The sequence below is a fragment of the Protopterus annectens genome, chromosome 2.part2, assembly GCF_019279795.1.
Source record: "Protopterus annectens isolate FY-2018-M chromosome 2.part2, PAN1.0, whole genome shotgun sequence".
NCBI lineage: Eukaryota > Metazoa > Chordata > Ceratodontiformes > Protopteridae > Protopterus > Protopterus annectens.
The window spans coordinates 809739551-809760402 of record NC_056730.1 but is presented as its reverse complement, the minus strand read 5'-3'; the positions used below and the strand labels follow the sequence as shown (position 1 = coordinate 809760402).

General features: G+C 38.2%; 1 protein-coding gene across 1 annotated transcript in view; it reads right to left on the bottom strand.

The window, feature by feature from the left end:
• RASA1 (RAS p21 protein activator 1) overlaps window positions 1-20852 on the bottom strand; it is a 3076403-nt gene that overhangs the window by 179605 nt on the left and 2875946 nt on the right. Inside the window, exon 24 of the mRNA XM_044064149.1 lies at window positions 17645-17779. Within this exon, the coding sequence (XP_043920084.1) occupies window positions 17645-17779 (135 nt within the window). The remainder of the gene's footprint in view (window positions 1-17644; window positions 17780-20852) is intronic.

The following is a 20852-nucleotide window of genomic DNA, read 5'->3' as shown; positions in this document are numbered from 1 at the left end:
CAACCCCTGCTATAAAGCCCGCTTTTGCGCGCTTTTTCACTCATAAAAGACTCAGCACAGCTCCTCGTGGTATCCTGCAGAGTTCTACAAGCAGCAGAGAGTGAAAGAGTGACTTTCCTGGATTTATAAGTATTTTTTCTGGCTTTCGCTTAAATTACTGCATCTCGACTGCATTTCACTTAAAAAACAGCTCTGCATATTGTTTTTACTGTACTTGTGTTGAATTTATACTGTTAGCACTTTAAAAAGTTATTTTTTGTTTAATTGTCAGGCTAACACACTCAAGTGCGCTAGCCGTTTTATAACATTTACTGTTTGTTACTGTATCTTTTTCTCCTTTCTCTGTAAAAAAAAAAAAAAAAATCCTTGTTTTCCCGCTTTTCTGAACTAGAATAGTCCAGTCTTCAGATTTTGCTGATCTCTGGGCTTTGTCTTAGTTCTTGTGCTATCCATATCCTTATTTGGATAAGAGGAAGCTTCTTTGTTCACCAGTGGGAGTGGGAAACACTGAGCAACCTATTTGTCCCTAGAGGATTGGTTCCAGCCCAGCAACTTGTAGTTTATTGGCCATTTTGGGTCAATTCCTGGCTCTTTTCAACCCCCTGCTATAAAGCCCGCTTTTGCGCGCTTTTTCACTCATAAAAGACTCAGCACAGCTCCTCGTGGTATCCTGCAGAGTTCTACAAGCAGCAGAGAGTGAAAGAGTGACTTTCCTGGATTTATAAGTATTTTTTCTGGCTTTCGCTTAAATTACTGCATCTCGACTGCATTTCACTTAAAAAACAGCTCTGCATATTGTTTTTACTGTACTTGTGTTGAATTTATACTGTTAGCACTTTAAAAAGTTATTTTTTGTTTAATTTAATTGTTAGGCTAACACACTCAAGTGCGCTAGCCGTTTTATAGCATTTACTGTTTGTTACTGTATCTTTTTCTTCTTTCTCTGTAAAAAAATAAAAAAAAAATAAAAATATCCTCGTTTTCCCGCTTTTCTGAACTAGAATAGTCCAGTCTTCAGATTTTGCTGATCTCTGGGCTTTGTCTTAGTTCTTGTGCTATCCATATCCTTATTTGAATAAGAGAAAGCTTCTTTGTTCACCAGTGGGAGTGGGGAGCACTGAGCAACCTATTTGTCCCTAGAGGATTGGTTCCAGCCCAGCAACTTGTAGTTTATTGGCCATTTTGGGTCAACCCCCTGCTATAAAGCCCGCTTTTGCGCGCTTTAGCGCGAAGGTGCTCATAGAGCAGCACCGGTTAATCAAGTTTAAACTATTTCTGGCTCCGTAAAGTGTACTCTTCAATTTTTCCCTTAGAACTGCTCTACTTGCAATCTAAATAGCCAATTCTCTAACTGAAAAGATCAGTACTTGCTCCTAAAGCATTTTTTATACAGGTAAAGCACTCAAACAAAAGAAAGTACTTCTTTCACCTAAATTCCCTTGAGTACCCATTTCCTTATAGATAACTAAAAGAACACTGTCAATGCCAGGAAATGCTTTATACAAACTTTTAATCCACACAAAAAGTTAATACAGATTGAGCGCTTTCATCCCCTCCTGGGGATTTCATCAGAATCTGCCATATTTCATTATTATCCCCTTTAAATACCCTACCCATTTCTGAGGTCATTATTTAATTGGTAATGCAATTATCAGTTTAAAGAAATAGCAGTCAAATACATATCTTTCACATACTTAACATAAAACCATCCTACTAGTACACATCTAAAAATCATTCAAAAACTTTCGTAAAATCACTACATAAAACAAAGCATTTATACCTAATAAAATATTTAAAATGTTTAAAATCCAACATGAGTGGCTTTGAGCAGAATTTAGTTATACTGTTCTGCTTTTTTATTCAGTACAGGCTTAATAGATTTAATTTCATTCAACCCTGGGGGTATGTTGGCTTGTAATTTAACTTGCCATCTAGTCTCTCTTTCTTCAACATAATTTTTATAATTCCCTCCCCTCGGGTTTCTTAACACCTTCTCTAGAATACAGAACATAAACTCTTTACAATGAACTGAATCTTGAATATGCCTAAAAAGGGCGTTATTAATATTCTGAGTCTGAATTTGATAACCATGCTCGTACATCCTGTCTCTAAGACTCCTTTCAGTTTTTCCTACATAAAAACCTGGACAGGATGTACACATGGCTAAATATATAATGCCCCTTGTTTGGCAATTCCCTTTTTCTGGTCTAATTACTGTTTCTAAAACATTTCTCAATTTAATGCACTTGTCTTGACAAATGAACATGCATTGGGAACATGTCCCACACTTGCTAGTCCCTGTTCTATCATGGATTTTATAATTTTCCTTCTCAAAATTCTTTTTTAAATTCAGTCCTACCTTATATACAAAATTAGGGGCCTCACCCCCTATGTCCCATAATTTAGGGTTGTTCTTAAGTATTATCCAATTCTTCTGTACAATTTTCTGGACCTCCTTAGCTTTCTGTCCATACGGTATCACCATTGCCCTTTCAAACTTCTTATTTCTATTAGATTTTGCTTCTTTAGTTTGAAGCTCATGTATAGCACCATTATTACCTAATAGGGATTGATATTTCTTCCCCCATTCACTTTTAACATATTCAAGTGTGTCATATACCATCTTCTCAGGGTACCCTCTATCCAAAAACATTCTAGCTACAAGATTCAACTCCTGGTCTAAGTCTTAATACCTAGATGTCATTCTCACTACTCTAATAAATTGCCCTTTCACTATACTATTTTTCTGTGCCACTGGGTGATTACTAGAGTATTGTAAGTATGAGTTACTAAAGGTGGGCTTTCAATATATTTTAGATGTAAACTTCAATTCATTTATTTCTAATTTAGTATCCAAAAAATTAATCATTTTTTTATTGTACATATGTGTGAATTTAAGAAAAGTAGTAGTATTGTTTAAATAGTCCATGAATCTTATTATTTCATTTTCAGGTCCTTCCCACACAATAAGTATATCATCCAGAAATCTCATATATTTTTTAATGTATTTTTTAAAAATACTCATAAAAATATATTGCTGTTCCCAACGAAGAAGTACCATGTTGGCAAAAATGGGAGCACAAGATGCTCCCATTGCTACCCCCTTATGTTGTTTATAATACTCGCCATCAAATAGTATGAAATTGTTCTCTAAAACTATTTCCATGAAATCTAATAACAAGTTCTTTTTATCTTGGGGTAGTTTAGTATTCTTTATCATGGCCTCTTCAAAAAATTCTAAGCCTTCTATTTTTGGTATGGATGTATATAAATTTATAACATCAATTGAAAGAAAAATGATTTCTTTAGTACAAAGGGTGTTATCCATACGCCCTAAGAAATCCCATGAATCTTTTAGTATATGTTCATGGTTGTATAGCATATTTTTCAACCATCCATCCACCAACACACCAAACGGGTAGGTCTTAGACCCTCTCCCATTTACTATTGGTCTGAATGATAAATTCTCTAAACCCTTGTGGATTTTAGGTATACCAAATATGCTAGCCACTCTGGGATTAGAAACTTTCAAAAAGTTATATATCTCTATAAATATTCTCTCATCAATTAAATATTCTTCTAAGTAATAATCAATTTTTTTATAACTAATATTTAACTCATTAAGGGAGGATCCATAGTATGTTTGTGTATCTGAGAGCATATCAAACATTTTTTGTGAATATTGTAAGGCGTCATAAAACACCATCCCACCACCTTTGTCTGGTTTCATTATTCTTATACTCACATCTTCTTTCAAGTTTTTTAACATATCTTTTTCATCAAACGTTAAGTTACTATAATGTGGTTTCCCTTCTTTCGCTTTAAGTTCATATATTTCGTTAGTAATTGCTTTTTCCAAACAACTTAAAGTGGGATCCAAAGGTGGATTAAATGTACTTTTCTTTTTAAATATATTACTTACTGCTCTTTTATTTCCTGTTTCTGTTGATAAATCTTCACATATGTACCCCTAAATTGATTTTCCTTAGAAATAATTTCAATTCAATAATAGTTTCCAAGTAATCCATACTCTTTGTTGGTATAAATTTCAATCCTTTCATACATAACTGGAAATGTTCTTTCTTTATATTAATCCCAGCAAAATTATATATATGATACCCTTTGTATGTATGTACCACACCTTGTGTTGTTATTCTCTCAGTCATGTCTACCTGTTGTATTTGCCCCCCTTCCTCCACACATGTGGATTTGGGCTTCTTATTTCCATCCTTCTCGCATCCCATTCTTGATGGTATAAAAAAGGTGTTCTATCCATATCATTATGTTCTCTATTCATTTGTTCAAAATTCTTCTTATTTTGTGTATTTTTATTATTAATGTTAGAAAAAGTGTCAGTTTTGTAAATATACACCCTATTATTTTTATAGTCCGCTAAATCCCTCTTCATATTCTTACATTTAGTTTCAAAAAGCCTGTTACATTTAAAATCCACATTATCAATTTTTTTAGAATAAGTAGCTTTATATTCAGAGAATAGTAAGTCTGTCAATCTTTTTATCCAACTCTTCCATTTGTTTGATAAGCACACTCGGTTTAAAATCATTACATTTAATAATTTTCTGCATCATTTCAAACCCAAACCTATCAAACATTTCTCTGAATTCCTTCAATAATTTTTCATCATAATCCAGACCAAATGGAAATTTAAACAATCTAAGTCCCTTTGGGACTACTTTTTTCACAATGCATTCAGCTAAATATCCATTCTCAATTTGTATTTTCTTAACTAGAAGTATTTTAGTTTCAAAACATTGCAAGCATTCTTTTAAAGAACCACCAGACATTTCATTATATTTAAAAGTCTCTTTGTCATTGATAATATCTTTATCGACGACAGAAAAAGTATACTGTTTTGCCAAAAGGTATTCAAAGTCTTTAGAATGTCTAGAAGCATCAGTTTCATTAAATGCACTATTACTATACCTCCTGGCTACATTTTATTACTTAGAAGAATATTTAATTGATGAGAGAATATCTATAGAGATATATAACTTTTTGAAAGTTTCTAATCCCAGAGTGGCTAGCATATTTGGTATACCTAAAATCCACAAGGGTTTAGAGAATTTATCATTCAGACCAATAGTAGATGGGAGAGGGTCTAAGACCTACCCGTTTGGTGTATTGGTGGATGGATGGTTGAAAAATATGCTATACAACCATGAACATATACTAAAAGATTCATGGGATTTCTTAGGGCATATGGATAACACCCTTTGTACTAAAGAAACCATTTTTCTTTCAACTGATGTTATAAATTTATATACATCCATACCAAAAATAGAAGGCTTAGAATTTTTTGAAGAGGCCATGATAAAGAATACTAAACTACCCCAAGATAAAAAGAACTTGTTATTAGATTTCATGGAAATAGTTTTAGAGAACAATTTCATACTATTTGATGGCGAGTATTATAAACAACATAAGGGGGTAGCAATGGGAGCATCTTGTGCTCCCATTTTTGCCAACATGGTACTTCTTCATTGGGAACAGCAATACATTTTTACAAGTATTTTTAAAAAATACATTAAAAAATATATGAGATTTCTGGATGATATACTTATTGTGTGGGAAGGACCTGAAAATGAAATAATAAGATTCATGGACTATTTAAACAATACTACTACTTTTCTTAAATTCACACATATGTACAATAAAAAAATGATTAATTTTTTGGATACTAAATTAGAAATAAATGAATTGAAGTTTACATCTAAAATATATCGAAAGCCCACCTTTAGTAACTCATACTTACAATACTCTAGTAATCACCCAGTGGCACAGAAAAATAGTATAGTGAAAGGGCATTTATTAGAGTAGCGAGAATGACATCTAGGTATGAAGACTTAGACCAGGAGTTGAATCTTGTAGCTAGAATGTTTTTGGATAGAGGGTACCCTGAGAAAATGGTATATGACACACTTGAATATGTTAAAAGTGAATGGGGGAAGAAATATCAACCCCTATTAGGTAATAATGGTGCTATACATGAGCTTCAAACTAAAGAAGTAAAATCTAATAGAAATAAGAAGTTTGAAAGGGCAATGGTGATACCGTATGGACAGAAAGCTAAGGAGGTCCAGAAAATTGTACAGAAGAATTGGATAATACTTAAGAACAACCCTAAATTATGGGACATAGGGGGTGAGGCCCCTAATTTTGTATATACAGTAGGACTGAATTTAAAAAAGAATTTTGAGAAGGAAAATTATAAAATCCATGATAGAACAGGGACTAGCAAGTGTGGGACATGTTCCCAATGCATGTTCATTTGTCAAGACAAGTGCATTAAATTGAGAAATGTTTTAGAAACAGTAATTAGACCAGAAAAAGGGAATTGCCAAACAAGGGGCATTATATATTTAGCCATGTGTACATCCTTGTCCAGGTTTTTATGTAGGAAAAACTGAAAGGAGACTTAGGGACAGGATGTACGAGCATGGTTATCAAATTCAGACTCAGAATATTAATAACGCCCTTTTTAGGCATATTCAAGAGTCAGTTCATTGTAAAGAGTTTATGTTCTGTATTCTAGAGAAGGTGTTAAGAAACCCGAGGGGAGGGAATTATAAAAATTATGTTGAAGAAAGAGAGACTAGATGGCAAGTTAAATTACAAGCCAACATACCCCCAGGGTTGAATGAAATTAAATCTATTAAGCCTGTACTGAATAAAAAAGCAGAACAGTATAACTAAATTCTGCTCAAAGCTACTCATGTTGGATTTTAAACATTTTAAATATTTTATTAGGTATAAATGCTTTGTTTTATGTAGTGATTTTATGAAAGTTTTTGAATGATTTTTAGATGTGTACTAGTAGGATGGTTTTATGTTAAGTATGTGAAAGACATGTATTTGACTGCTATTTCTTTAAACTGATAATTGCATTACCAATTAAATAATGACCTCAGAAATGGGTAGGGTATTTAAAGGGGATAATAATGAAATATGGCAGATTCTGATGAAATCCCCAGGAGGGGATGAAAGCGCTCAATCTGTATTAACGTTTTGTGTGGATTAAAAGTTCGTATAAAGCATTTCCTGGCATTGACAGTGTTCTTTTAGTTATTTTTGGTGGACTTTGCACTGTTGGGTTTGGACATTTCCTTATAGATCCTTTCTGACTCAGTTACACAGCAATCTTTTTCACTATTCTAGCATGTCGAAGGGTCAGTTGCTGGCATCCTCTCCTGTTCAGCTGGTGAATCTGGGAATCTTGAGGCAATGTTACAATTGCCTCATGTACACAGACAACCCTCTCTTCCTCCCAACAAATACAAATATATGCGAGAGATGCAACTATATAGCCAAACTGGAGGCTGAGCTCTCTCAATTCAGTATTGGCAAGACCAGGCAGGAGGAGAAGGTAACCACGCACATAGAACTATCACAACTGCAAACCAAACACATAAACACACAAAAACATACTCGGAGGCGCTGATTAAAAATCTACCAAAACAACAGAGGCCTCCAAAGCAGACACCCAAGCAACCGCCACCTCAAGACATAGCACATGCAACACATAGTTCACAAAGTCAGTGTGCTAAACAGTCACACCCCTTAAGGTCAAACAACGTGCCAGACACACTTGTAATAGGTGACTCCATAGTCAGAAACACTGACGTCCCGCTCACCAGACTGAACAAGGAAAACTGCTGAAAAAACGGACAGCACGCAATAAGAGGGCTGGAAACACAGCTTTAATACTCCACAAACGATAAAAAAGATATAAAATCCAAGTGATGGTAAGCGCTTTCGGCAGGTTCAAATAACCCGCCTTCATCAGACTGATGAAGGCGGGTTATTTGAACCTGCCGAAAGCGCTTACCATCACTTGGATTTTATATCTTTTTTATCGTTTGTGGAGTATTAAAGCTGTGTTTCCAGCCCTCTTATTGCATGCTGTCCGTTTTTTCAGCAGTTTTCAGTTTGTTTTCGTTTGGTCTCAGACTGAACAAGGATAAGGTCACACACAGTAAGCTGCTTGTCAGGAGCTAGAATCCGCCACATAACACAAGCACTCAGGCCACTCCACAGCAAGTACAAATATGACTCAGTCATTGTACATGCCGGTGTGAACGACCTGAGACATACCTCCCTGGACTACATGAAAAGAGACATAGAGGAGCTCTCTGATTATGTAGCCCAGGCCGGTATGACCCTGACCCTGAGCAGCATCTTACCCTCACCAAGAATGATGCCACAGTACAAAGACAAAATGATCAGTTTTAACAATTGGCTTAATTACTGGTGTCATTCAAAGGGGATCCAATGTCTGTCTGCTTGGGATGACATGCTCGACAAGCCACGCTGCTTCGCAAGACATGGCTTGCACCCGTCACCCCTGGGCTTCCGGATATTGGCCAAGGCTCTTGCCACCCCCATAGTGCCTTTTTTAGGCAAGGCTCAAATGACAAACCTACCTCCCTAGAAAACACAAGTGGAAAAAAAATAAGGGTAATGCTGCTCAATGCCAGAAGTCTAAACCTCAAGATGCATGCCCTCGAAGCCCTCCTCAGTATGGAGAACATCGATGTCTGTGCAGTGACTGAAACCTGGTTCAAGGCTCCTGAGAGCACCCCAGCACTATCAGGTTCTACCTCATATCATGCTTTCCGGCCCCAAAACTTGGACCGAACCACAAAAGGAGGGGGAGTATCCATATTCATCAAAGATACCCACACCTCCAGGTTAGTGGCAATGCACGAAGCATCGGAGACCATCCAGGTGCAACTAACCATAGGCAAAACTGCCTTACAATTTGTAGCATGCTACAGACCACCCTCTCAAACTCAGGAAACTCACACAGCCTTCCTGAAGACACTGGAGAGTATGAATGTCTATCCAAATACCATCATATTGGGAGACTTCAACTACCCAAACATAGACTGGGAACATTACTCAAGCCCAAACACCCTAGCCCAAAGGTTCCTAGAATTCATAAACTCAAATGCGATGGAACAACTAGTCACCATTCCCACAAGAGGAGACAATATACTAGACCTGATCATCACAAACATGGGGACAAAATGCTCCACACCGGAAGTATATCCCTCATTGGTAAGATCAGACCATAAATTAATCTCACTGGAAATCCACATCCCGCCCCTGGAAATCCACATCCCACCCCTACCCCCTGCACAAAAGACCACAGTGAAGAACTTCTCAAAAGCCAACTTCACACTTCTTAAGACTGAAGTGGTATCCTTCAAGGTCCCTGGGCCAGTGGAAACCACAACCCACACTGCTGAATCCTTTGCAAATGCCTTCTACGGGCACCTTCAAGAATGCATGGATCATGCAATCCCAAATAAAACCAAGACCCATTCCCCCAAAGGCAGGCGCCCGGTCTGGTGGACCCCAGCCATAAACAAACTTTACAACAGAAGGAGGAAGCTACTACATGACAGAGCAAAATCCCTAAATGGGAAGGCATCTCTGATCAGTACTAGCAAAAACTACGATCACTCATAAAATCATCCAAGGCCAACTTTGAGAGAAAAATCGCAAAAGACACAAAAGACAATCACAAGGCCTTCTTTAGCTATGTTAGAAACCTGGGTGGAAACTCCCAGATATGCTCAGAGTTAGTCCAAAATGACAATAAATACACTGAACCCACTGACATTGCCAACATTCTGGCAGATAGGATCAGTGCAAATTTCTCCTCCCCCTCCCCCCCAAAAGGAGAAATAACTATCCCAGCAGAGTGTAGCCTCCCTAACATCTCAGATGCCCAGGTGAGAGCCGCCCTCTCTAAAGCTAAAAACACAGCATCAATGGGACCGGACGGTGTCCCGGGCTGTGTGCTACATGAACTCCAAGAGGAACTAAACCCAAACATAAGGCTGACATTTAATCTTAGCCTTACTACAGGATACATACCCAAAGAGTGGCATACGGCAACAGTGGTCCCACTTCACAAAGGTGGTGCTTCTACGGACCCTGGAAATTACCGCCCCATAAGCTTGACGAGCCTGGTCTGCAAAGCTATGGAGAGGATCATTATGGAACTCATAAACAAAGACATTGGGGACCTACAGACATTGGATCCTACCCAATTTGGCTTTGTCAAGGGCAGATCCTGCCTTTTGAACTTGGTCGACTTTTTTGAAACCGTCACTAAGGCCATTGATGAAGGTAAGGCAGTTCACACAGCCTACCTTGAACTTGCAAAAGCCTTTGACACAATACCACACTCGGGCATCACAAACTCACCAGCTTAAATGTAAACCCATATGTCACGAGATGGGTTGCAAACTGGCTCAAGGACAGAACCCACAGGGTCAGAGTTGCTGGAGCTATGTCAGACTCTAAGCCAGTCACAAGCGGTGTCCCACAGGGCTCAGTCCTGGGACCCCTCTTGTTTGGCATTTATTTTTCCGAGGTACAGGCAAACATAGGAGGATTGTGGCTGACAAAGTTCGCAGATGACTGCAAACTGGGCGCCATAATTGATACTCCAGCAGACACAAACATCCTTCAGAGAGGACTCATAGAAACGGATAATTGGTGCCAGAGCCATGGCCTTAAGCTTAACGCCAAAAAATGTATAGTCATACCCTTTGGGAAAAACAAGGTTCCCACAAATTACCACATAGGTGGTATCCATTAAGTACGGAAGAGGTAATCAGGGACCTAGGGACCCAGGTTGACAGTAACCTCTCATTTGACACTCACATTGCCAAAGTGGTTAGGAAGACCTTCTATATTGCCCACCTTATCATGAAGAGTTTCACATCTAGATCAAGAGAGGTCATTGTGCCCCTGTACTCATCTCTTATTAGGCCAATGATTGAGTACAATGCCCCATTTGGGATGTATCTTACCCGACACCTGCAGCAGTTGGAAAGACCCCAAAAGTTCCTCACCAAGAGGATAAAGGGTCTTAAACATATGTCATATGCTGCCCGACTGAAAAAACTCCAGCTCTATTAAGTCGCATACTGCCTACTCAGAGGTGACCTGTGCCTAACGTACAAGGCCATGTCCAATCCGGAATTAATGGACATGCTCCACCTCAAAAAATCCAAATCCATCAGAGCCACGAGAGCAAGAGACTTAAACCTCAACACAGAAATAAATAGGACATGCTGGAGGGACAGATTCATAACCCAGAGGCTCCCTACACTCTGGAACAGAATCCCAATCCATGTTAGGCAGAGCCCCTCACTAACTCTATTCAAGAGAAGTCTTGACGAGTGGATGGGAGATCGTAGGTTTACCCCGGGGGTCATCTCTGTGTCACTACTAGACAGAGGCACAGTAAACTAAACCCTAAATGGGCGTAGTATTCTCATCCTAAGGGGTGGTGAAAGCCACACACACTTTGGCTAGGCTTATAAATGCCCTAGGGCAGATAGCCTAGTACGAACCTATGAACCTAAGAATGGTGATAAGCTGCAGATGTCTGGGACAAGCCAGGAGTACCAGTCAAGCAGTGTAAGAAAATTGCAAGAAGCTGCAAAATTCCAGTATAGAAGAGCAAATGGGACCCAAAAGTTGCGACTTGAAAAAAAGAAACAAATATCATTTGGATAATCCACAAAGATCAGCAATCAAGTCAGCCAAGTAAGAGTCCAGATAACTTTAGCAGTTTCATTGACCTTGAGCTGAAACAAACACTGCAAAAAACAGAAAACACAATCCAGGGTAAAGTATCACCTCCTAAAAAATATTAGGTATGTCCAAGATGAAAGAGGTAGATACACCAAGACTATTGAAGTCAACCACAATTGTATATCACAGCAACACAAATTTATTGAATAGAGTAAGCGCTTTCACGTCTGCCAGGACGCTTCATCACACTTAATAATTACAACCATTATTTCATTCATTTAAATAGCCTACATCCTCCGATCACAAAGCATATATCTGCACTCGTCAATAATACACAATACTATTGGTGTGTATGAAAAAAGCACTCTTACATTAATATAAGTATGGGCATATGTAAGATACTATGTATATAAAATACAGAAAATATATAAAAAACATATAAAAAACTGACATATGTAACAAATATTATACACTTTAAAAACAGTAATAAATTATGTACAAGCATTTAGAAAAGTACACATAAAAGGGTTATATTAACTTGCATTAAAACTAACCATCATAAAGAATGCTAACCATCATAAAAAATATATAAAAGTACTTCGCTTACAATGTATATATTAAGCCTAATGTTTCAATGGTCTATCTACAAGAAAAGGTCTCAATGAAATCTTATCATTGAAACCATGACCTCTATCTGCCGATAGTTTAGTAATCCATTTTATCTCTTCTTTTTCAGTTTTGTTACGTATACATCCCAATCTCTCTGTAGTGAAAATATGTTCTATTACCATAAAATTAAAGGAATCTGTACTATCATATTGCATAATATGATTAGCCAGGGCATTGGTCTCATTCTCTCCATTAATAGCATAGACATGTTCCCTTACACGTTCCCTAAGTGTTCTATTAGTCATGCCAACATAGAAACCGTGGCATTTCTTACATTGACTAAGATAGACCACATTTCTAGATTTACAGTCTGCATAATGTGAAAATTCATATTTCTTACCAGTATCAGGGTGTATAAACACATTTGAGTTCTTAACAAAAGCACATTGATTGCAACTGCGGCAAGCATAGGTACCTTTCCTTTGTGAGATTACCCCTTCCCTCTTGTTTTTCTCATACCATAACAATCTCTTAAGTGATTTGGTATTCTTATAACTGAATGCCGGACTATTACCTACTACATTAGCAATCTTGTCATCTAACTGTAAGATATTCCAATGTCTTTTAATAATGTCTACAACCGAAGTATTGTTATTAGTGTATGGAATAACTATCCTTTTTCTATATTGTTTACTCCTGTTCCTTACAGTATGGGTAGATGCATTCCTATGTATGTAGGGCAAACCTGTCCCTTCACATTCCACTTCATATAGTCCTTTAAGATCTCTTCTATGATATCCCCTATCTAAAAATTCTTTCTCTATTCCTATAATCGCTTCAGAGAACACTGAATCTTTACGATTTGCGTTGGAATTCCAATTGTCCTTCTGAAGTTTTCCTCTTCCTCCCTTTGTACTGGGGACTCCATGCTTGTTTGTTCTCCATTCTGAATGGCAGGGGAAAATGGAGATTATTCACTTCATTATCCATATTAGGTACTGAATATCCTTCTAGGTTTGTAGTTCTTCTACATACTACTTGCTCATTCATTTTCCCTAGGTTGGTTGGGTGCACAATATCATTTGCGAGTAGTCTCACAGTAGAACCTGGTTCAGTGCTCATTTCACAAAATAGTACTACTACGTTTTTGAAGTTAACTAGCACCATTTCACAGAATAGGATAGAATTTCTAGATGTGTTGTTGGAAAAGGAGAATGGTATCCTTAGTACAGAAATATATAGAAAATCCTGCAAGAAGAATGCTATTCTACACAGGGATAGCATGCACCCTCCACATATACACAGGAATATAGTTAAAAACCAAGCTATTAGATACTCACGTATTACTAGTAAAGATTCAGTGTTCTCTGAAGCGATTATAGGAATAGAGAAATAATTTTTTAGATAGGGGATATCATAGAAGAGATCTTAAAGGACTACATGAAGTGGAACGTGAAGGGACAGGTTTGCCCTACATACATAGGAATGCATCTACCCATACTGTAAGGAACAGGAGTAAACAATATAGAAAAAGGATAGTTATTCCATACACTAATAACAATACTTTGGTTGTAGACATTATTAAAAGACATTGGAATATCTTACAGTTAGATGACAAGATTGCTAATGTAGTAGGTAATAGTCCGGCATTCAGTTATAAGAATACCAAATCACTTAAGAGATTGCTATGTTATGAGAAAAACAAGAGGGAAGGGGTAATCTCACAAAGGAAAGGTACCTATGCTTGCCGCAGTTGCAATCAATGTGCTTTTGTTAAGAACTCAAATGTGTTTATACACCCTGATACTGGTAAGAAATATGAATTTTCACATTATGCAGACTGTAAATCTAGAAATGTGGTCTATCTTAGTCAATGTAAGAAATGCCACTGTTTCTGTGTTGGCATGACTAATAGAACACTTAAAGAACGTATAAGGGAACATGTCTATGCTATTAATGGAGAGAATGAGACCAATGCCCTGGCTAATCATATTATGCAATATGATAGTACACATTCCTTTAATTTTATGGTAATAGAACATATTTTCACTACAGAGAGATTGGGATGTATACGTAACAAAACTGAAAAAGAAGAGATAAAATGGATTACTAAACTATCGGCAGATAGAGGTCATGGTCTCAATGATAAGATTTCATTGAGACCTTTTCTTGTAGATAGACCATTGAAACATTAGGCTTAATATATACATTGTAAGTGAAGTACTTTCATATATTTTTTATGATGGTTAGCATTCTTTATGATGGTTAGTTTTAATGCAAGTTAATATAACCCTTTTATGTGTACTTTTCTAAATGCTTGTACATAATTTATTACTGTTTTTAAAGTGTATAATATTTGTTACATATGTCAGTTTTTTATATGTTTTTTATATATTTTCTGTATTTTATATACATAGTATCTTACATATGCCCATACTTATTAATGTAAGAGTGCTTTTTTCATACACACCAATAGTATTGTGTATTATTGATGAGTGCAGATATATGCTTTGTGATAGGAGGATGTAGGCTATTTAAATGAATGAAATAATGGTTGTAATTATTAAGTCTGATGAAGCGTCCTGGCAGACGTGAAAGCGCTTACTCTATTCAATAAATTCGTGTTGCTGTGATATACAATTGTGGTTGACTTCGATAGTCTTGGTGTATCTACCTCTTTCATCTTGGACATACCTGAAATAAACACTGATCAAACAATATCCCAAACAGGTGGCAGCAGCAGTCAAAAGCACATTACTTGGGTTTCATCACTTAAAGTCATGGAGGGATAAAGGTTCCAACAAACTGGATATTCACTGAACAGAATGAAGTTCAGTCTGCCTGAAAGATGGCAAGTGTCCTAGGACAGACAACAGCCAAAATCATCAAGAATACAAGTGTGAGGGCAACAAGCATACAGAAAAAACAGAATGCCAGACAAATTAACTGAACAATGGCAGCTGATAATGCTACTTCAAAAGATTACAAACTAAATATAATGAAAACAGTTACCAAAAATGGTGAGACAATATGCTAAGCAAGCTTCAAATCTGAGGCAGGTACAAGAAAATGTAAATTTAGACCTTAAATCTGAGGCAGATACAATAAAATGTCAGTCAGCAAGGCTGTTTCCATCTTGCCTCACCATACACATTCCCTTGCTCTTTTTTTTTGAAACTCAGCTATGTCACCCCTGCAAAGACATGTTCCTGAGGCTGCTGTCCTAACTAGTGCACTAACATAGCCAAATGTACACAGTGTCACATGGCAGCCCACTGTGGAAGTCAGTGCATGTCAACCTGCTCCTTCTTGATCCTAGCCTCAGGAAGGGATGTGACAGCTTTTCCAAACCTGATCCTTAGGAAGACATGAAAACTGGACATAACAGATGGACTGTAGAAATCTACACCTGTGTGGTACAGAACACCCTTTTGGCCTGATTTGGCCCAAGCTTCTGACTCTTTGCCAGACTGTAAACTGTCACAGTTTCTGGATCATAAGCAGGATCAGATACATAATAATGTAGGAGTGTCTGTTCCCAGATGTTTAGTCAGTATCGTTCAACCAGGAGGTATAGAGAACATCTACCTCATTTAGAGCCTAGAAAGCAGTACTGATGTGCTGCCTGACTGCATAAATGGTATTTTTTAAACAGGCTCCACAGAGAGGATGACTCAAGGTTACTACTACTACCTTTTTCAATTACTCAGTTAAGCATAATCTGGGGAATGAAAGGAGGCCACAGGCTGGTTTATGACAGATTTAATAGACTTTAGAGTTCTGCCAAAGAAACGGTCAAAATAAGGAGAGGAGCTGCATGGAGAGTAGGTCTCATTATCTTTATCTAACTCAGACCTAATGACTCCCATATCTTCAGACTCCTCCAAAGTAACAAAGAGGGAAGACCCTTGTCCCCACTCAGCTCTGGAGTACACAAACACATGCACAGAAAATGTCTGTGGAGATGAACATGTGAAGGGGTGGGACTGGTTGCCAAGTGACACAGCACCATGCTCCTTATCAACAGAGGTATGAGGATTTGATAAGACTGTGCCAGGCCCTAGTATGGGAACATAAAAAAAGACAAATATACTGGACCCTCTCTACTCCAGGCCATCAAGCCCTGCTCAACCTGTGAAAAGCCAACAGAGAACAGCACTTGGGCTCAAGTACTACCACAGGACACTAGCTTGGAGACTTTAACGGGTGCACACTTGGAGCAGGTTTGATATAAGCAAGCTTACAAACTGAGGCACATTCACTCCAGTTGGTTGCAGGATCACCTTTCTCAAATGTCACTTTTTGTCCCAAAACACGTAGATAAGCAAGAATGTCAGCCCTTGACAGCTGAAGGACAGACATGATGTGGGGACCATGATGCCATCTCAGGGATGGACTCTCCTTGAGGGTGCTAAGAGGATGTGCAATTTAACTTCTCTGTTTCCTTCACTTCCTGAAAGTATTCTGAATTAAGGCTGTGCTGTTCTACGGGAGGCTCTTCCACTGATTTCCTGCAACATATACTCTTAACTACTCTCTTTCTTTCTTCCTTCAAGAAGACCACCAAATGCTTCTCACCCTATATATTTGACAGTCTGGGATGAAATACTGGCACTGAAAGTTTCCTATAAAGTAGCAAAGGATATGTCAATGAGGGCCCTGGCTTTAGACACTGCCATCAGACAAAATTAAATTATTTAACTGCTTCAGGTTCCAAAGGCAGGAAACTTTTCACAATGAACTTTAGAATCCAGTTCCAAACTGTCTGATCAGTAAAAACCAGTGGTCTCAGGGACAAGGCATACATTCAAGTGCTGCATATAACAATGCGACATGTATCAGCACAATTAAGCAAGCACCTTCAAACACAAGAACTTCTGAAAAACAAAAAACACACCTGGATTGAGAGACCACAAACTAACATAGAATGGTGTCTTAATATTACATACCCTACTATTAAATATTACTTCAGTTGCCACCAAGGTGGCTACTCCTAAAAGTTGTAGCTGGAAACGTCTTCAGTTTTCCACCACACTCGCAGACAATGGAACAGGACGCCATATTAGTCAGTCAAGCGAAATTGTATAAGTGCATATGTATCTGAATGAGGGGGTGTCTATTTAAGAGCTAACATTGGTGTTGAAAAGGTATACCCTGGCTAGCCAATGTAAAATTCTGAAGCAAGAAACTTAGTTAAATCAATAAGCTTTGAATGACAACAATGGGTAGAGATGTTTTTGAGTGACAACGAGTCAAAATGTTCCTGATGCTCAAGACAAACTCAGTAATAATTGACAACGATTAAGGTTATGATTTCTACATATATCAGTACACCTCAGAATGGAACAAAATGCTTCAGTGATCTTACAAACAGGAATATATCTACAGATTAAGGATTTCATAAAACACACCTCTGAAGTGCCACTGTAACAAATAACAGAAGTAATGACATCATTACCTGCTGAGCACCTTGTTCTTTGCTAAGTTTCCGGAGCTCATCAGAATGAGTAGCACATATTTCATGCAAAGCTGCCAAGTCACGTGGCATGTCTGTCTTAAAACCATCTGTACCTTCTGGAAGTTCATGGATGTTCTGAAAAACAAAAGAACAAATAGATCACTTCTCCAGCATTATAAATTGACGTAGGACAATGTTTACAGATTAGTCTTGAAAAATATTTAGTCACCAGAAATTAATGTTTTTTTTTTTTGCTTCAAATATTTTATTGTATTTCAAATAATAATATCTTTTAAAACAGCAATAAGAAATAGTAAATGATGTACTTTAATCAATCTAATAAGAACAAGAGCAAGAAAGAAATTAAAAATATATAACAATAAGTTAACATAAAAGAACATAACTACAGAGGTGTCTAGCCAAAATACAAAACACATTTGACTTGTTAGGATAAATTGCAGTCTATTTTCTCTAATATTTCCATTATTGTCAACCATGTACTGTAGTGTGAAGTAATTCTATCAGTCTTGATCTTTAAAGTAGCAATTCTGATACGTGCAAATGATAACGGTAGGTTCTTGAATTCACTGAAAGAAGAAGATTCACTTTTCAACTTGATGGTGATGATCTTTCGGGCTAATGCTAATAAAGTCCAAACAAATGAAAACTTTTTCTTGGGAACACATTTGGGCATAGGAGAATTAAATAATACTAATAATTTGGTTAACTGAAAAAGTTATCATCGAAGGCAATCTGGAAGAAATAATTTTATCCCAGTAAGTATTAAGAGGTTTACTATCACAGAACATGTGTTGCCAGTCTGCCTTCAATTTTATTTTTACATCTCCAGCATCCACTGTCATTTCCAAACATCAATACTAATTTATGAGGTGTAAAATAACGTCTATGAATAAATTTCCAGGAAAATGTACAGTTGTATACACTTACCATAAATTTAGATGCTCGAGTGTATTCACTGTTGCAGTCATTACATTTGGGTTATCTGCTTGCAGTAGCCCTCAGTTGGCCTGATTAACAAAGTCTTGGGTCCTGCGTCAGTTGCTGTCCCTTCTTCCATGACGTCAGGTAGTCAGGGGTATAAAACATGCAGCCAACGCCATTACATCAGTTTTTCTTGCCCAAGATGTCAGATGCCCCTCTAATGGGAAGCAATTAAATCTATAATACAAGAATATACCTCCAACAAAAAAGCAAATACATAAAAAAGCTTTTTGAACATAGTAAGTGAGAGTAGAGGTATAGCCAAAAGAAGAAAGGGGGCTGAAGGGAGGGTAACCAGGACTGCAAAAGTGAATACACTCGAACATCTACATTTATGGTAAGTGTACACAACTATACTATGTTCTTCGTGTTTCACTGTTGCAGTCATTACATTTGGGTAGATTCCCAAAGCTAAGGTTGGGACGAGGAATTTAAATAGAATTAGGATGAGCTAGAAGGCCCTGCAAGAATGCAGTGGCAAAACCAGCTCTGGATTTAGAGAAAATTGGCAAATGATAATGCTTGGTGAAATTATGTACAGAACTCCAGGTAGCAGCTTCTAGGATGTCCCTTGTAGGGACGCTCCTGAGAAAAGCTGTAGAGGTAGATGCAGCCCTGGTTGAATGGGGTCTGATGCCATGTGGGATAGGTTTTCCATGGTGCTTATAGCAGAAATGAATGCAGTGGCCTATCCATTGCAAAATGGTTTGTTTTGAAATAGCTTTCCCCTCTGTCCCTGCAGCAAATGCCACCAGCAGTTGTTCAGATTTCCTTTGAGGTTTAGTCCTGTCCAAGTAGAATCTAAGTTGTCTGTGCACATCTCCTTTGTTCTGTGGGTTAGGAAAGAAGGTAGGCAAATGAATGGACTGATTAAGAGCCACACTGGATACCACCTTGGGCATGAAGGAGGGATTGGTTCTGAGGGACACCCTGTCCGCATGAAAGATGATGAAAGGCTCCTCTGCCATAAGGGCCTGTAACTCAGATAACCTTCTTGCAGAAGTGATTGCTAAAAGGAAAGCTGTTTTCCAGGAAAGGAATTTTAAATCTGCAGTAGCAGCTGGCTTGAAAGGAGGAGTGAGTTTCTCCAAGACAAAGTTAAGGTCCCAGGCTTGAGTTGGAGCTCTCCTTGGCGGCCTTACATTTTTGGCCCCTCTGGAGAAACTGCTTGAGCAGTGGGTGAGAGAAGAGGGGAGGCTCTGTGCTATAATGAGCTGAAATGGCTGAGGCATGAATTTTGATGGAGGAAAAAGACAAGCCCTTACGAAGCATCTCAGTCAAATATTGTAGAATCTGAGGTAAACTCGGCACTGCTGAGCTCATCCCTTGAGACTGGTTCCAGGTACAAGATCTTTTCCATTTTGCAGCATAAGATTTTCTAGTACTAGGCCTCCTAGCCTCTAAAATGATATCCATCACTGATTTACTGAGGGGTGGCAAAGGAGAGATTAGGTAATTAGCCAGGTTGCTAGGTTCAGGGTTTGCAGCTGAGGGTGCAGAATCGAGACAACAGGGAAGGAGTCTAAGGCAGGTGCCATGGCACCAAGCGTGACACACTGCGCAGGAGGGGGTACCAGTGTTGGCGTGGCCTGTCTGGTGCAATTAAAATCGTCCTTGGCTTGTCCTGTTTGATCTTTAGTAGTACCTTGGAGAGCAGAGGCAGAGGAGGAAAGGCATAAACTGATAGGTTTTTCCAGCTGAAGGATAGAGCACCCACTTTCCAAGCTAGTTTGTGGGGAATCCTTGTGCATAATGTGTCCAAATTGATCGTTCTGGGGGGAGGCAAACAGCTCTATATCTGGGCTCCCCCATTTGCTTGTCAACATGTTGAAAATCCTTGGTTCCAGTTTTCACTCATGTGGGTCCATGAGGTTTCTGCTTAGTCCATCTGCCAGTGTATTTAGATTTTCTGGCAGGAATCGAGCATGTCAATTCACTTGGTAGCTCAAGACTGTGTTCCACAATGCCATGGCTAGTCTGCAGAGAGGGTAAGAGTGTGTACCCACCTGCTTGTTTATGTACCGCATGACCGTGGTGTTGTCCGTCTTTACCATTAGTTGTCCTGGAAGAATGTGGTCCTTGAAGGCTGTCAGGGCATTCTGTACATCTAACATTTCCTTTTGATTTATGTGTAGGTGCATTTGACTTGTGCTCCATTTGCCCTGAATGCACTTCCCTGCCAGGTGAGCCCCCCCATGTATAGTCT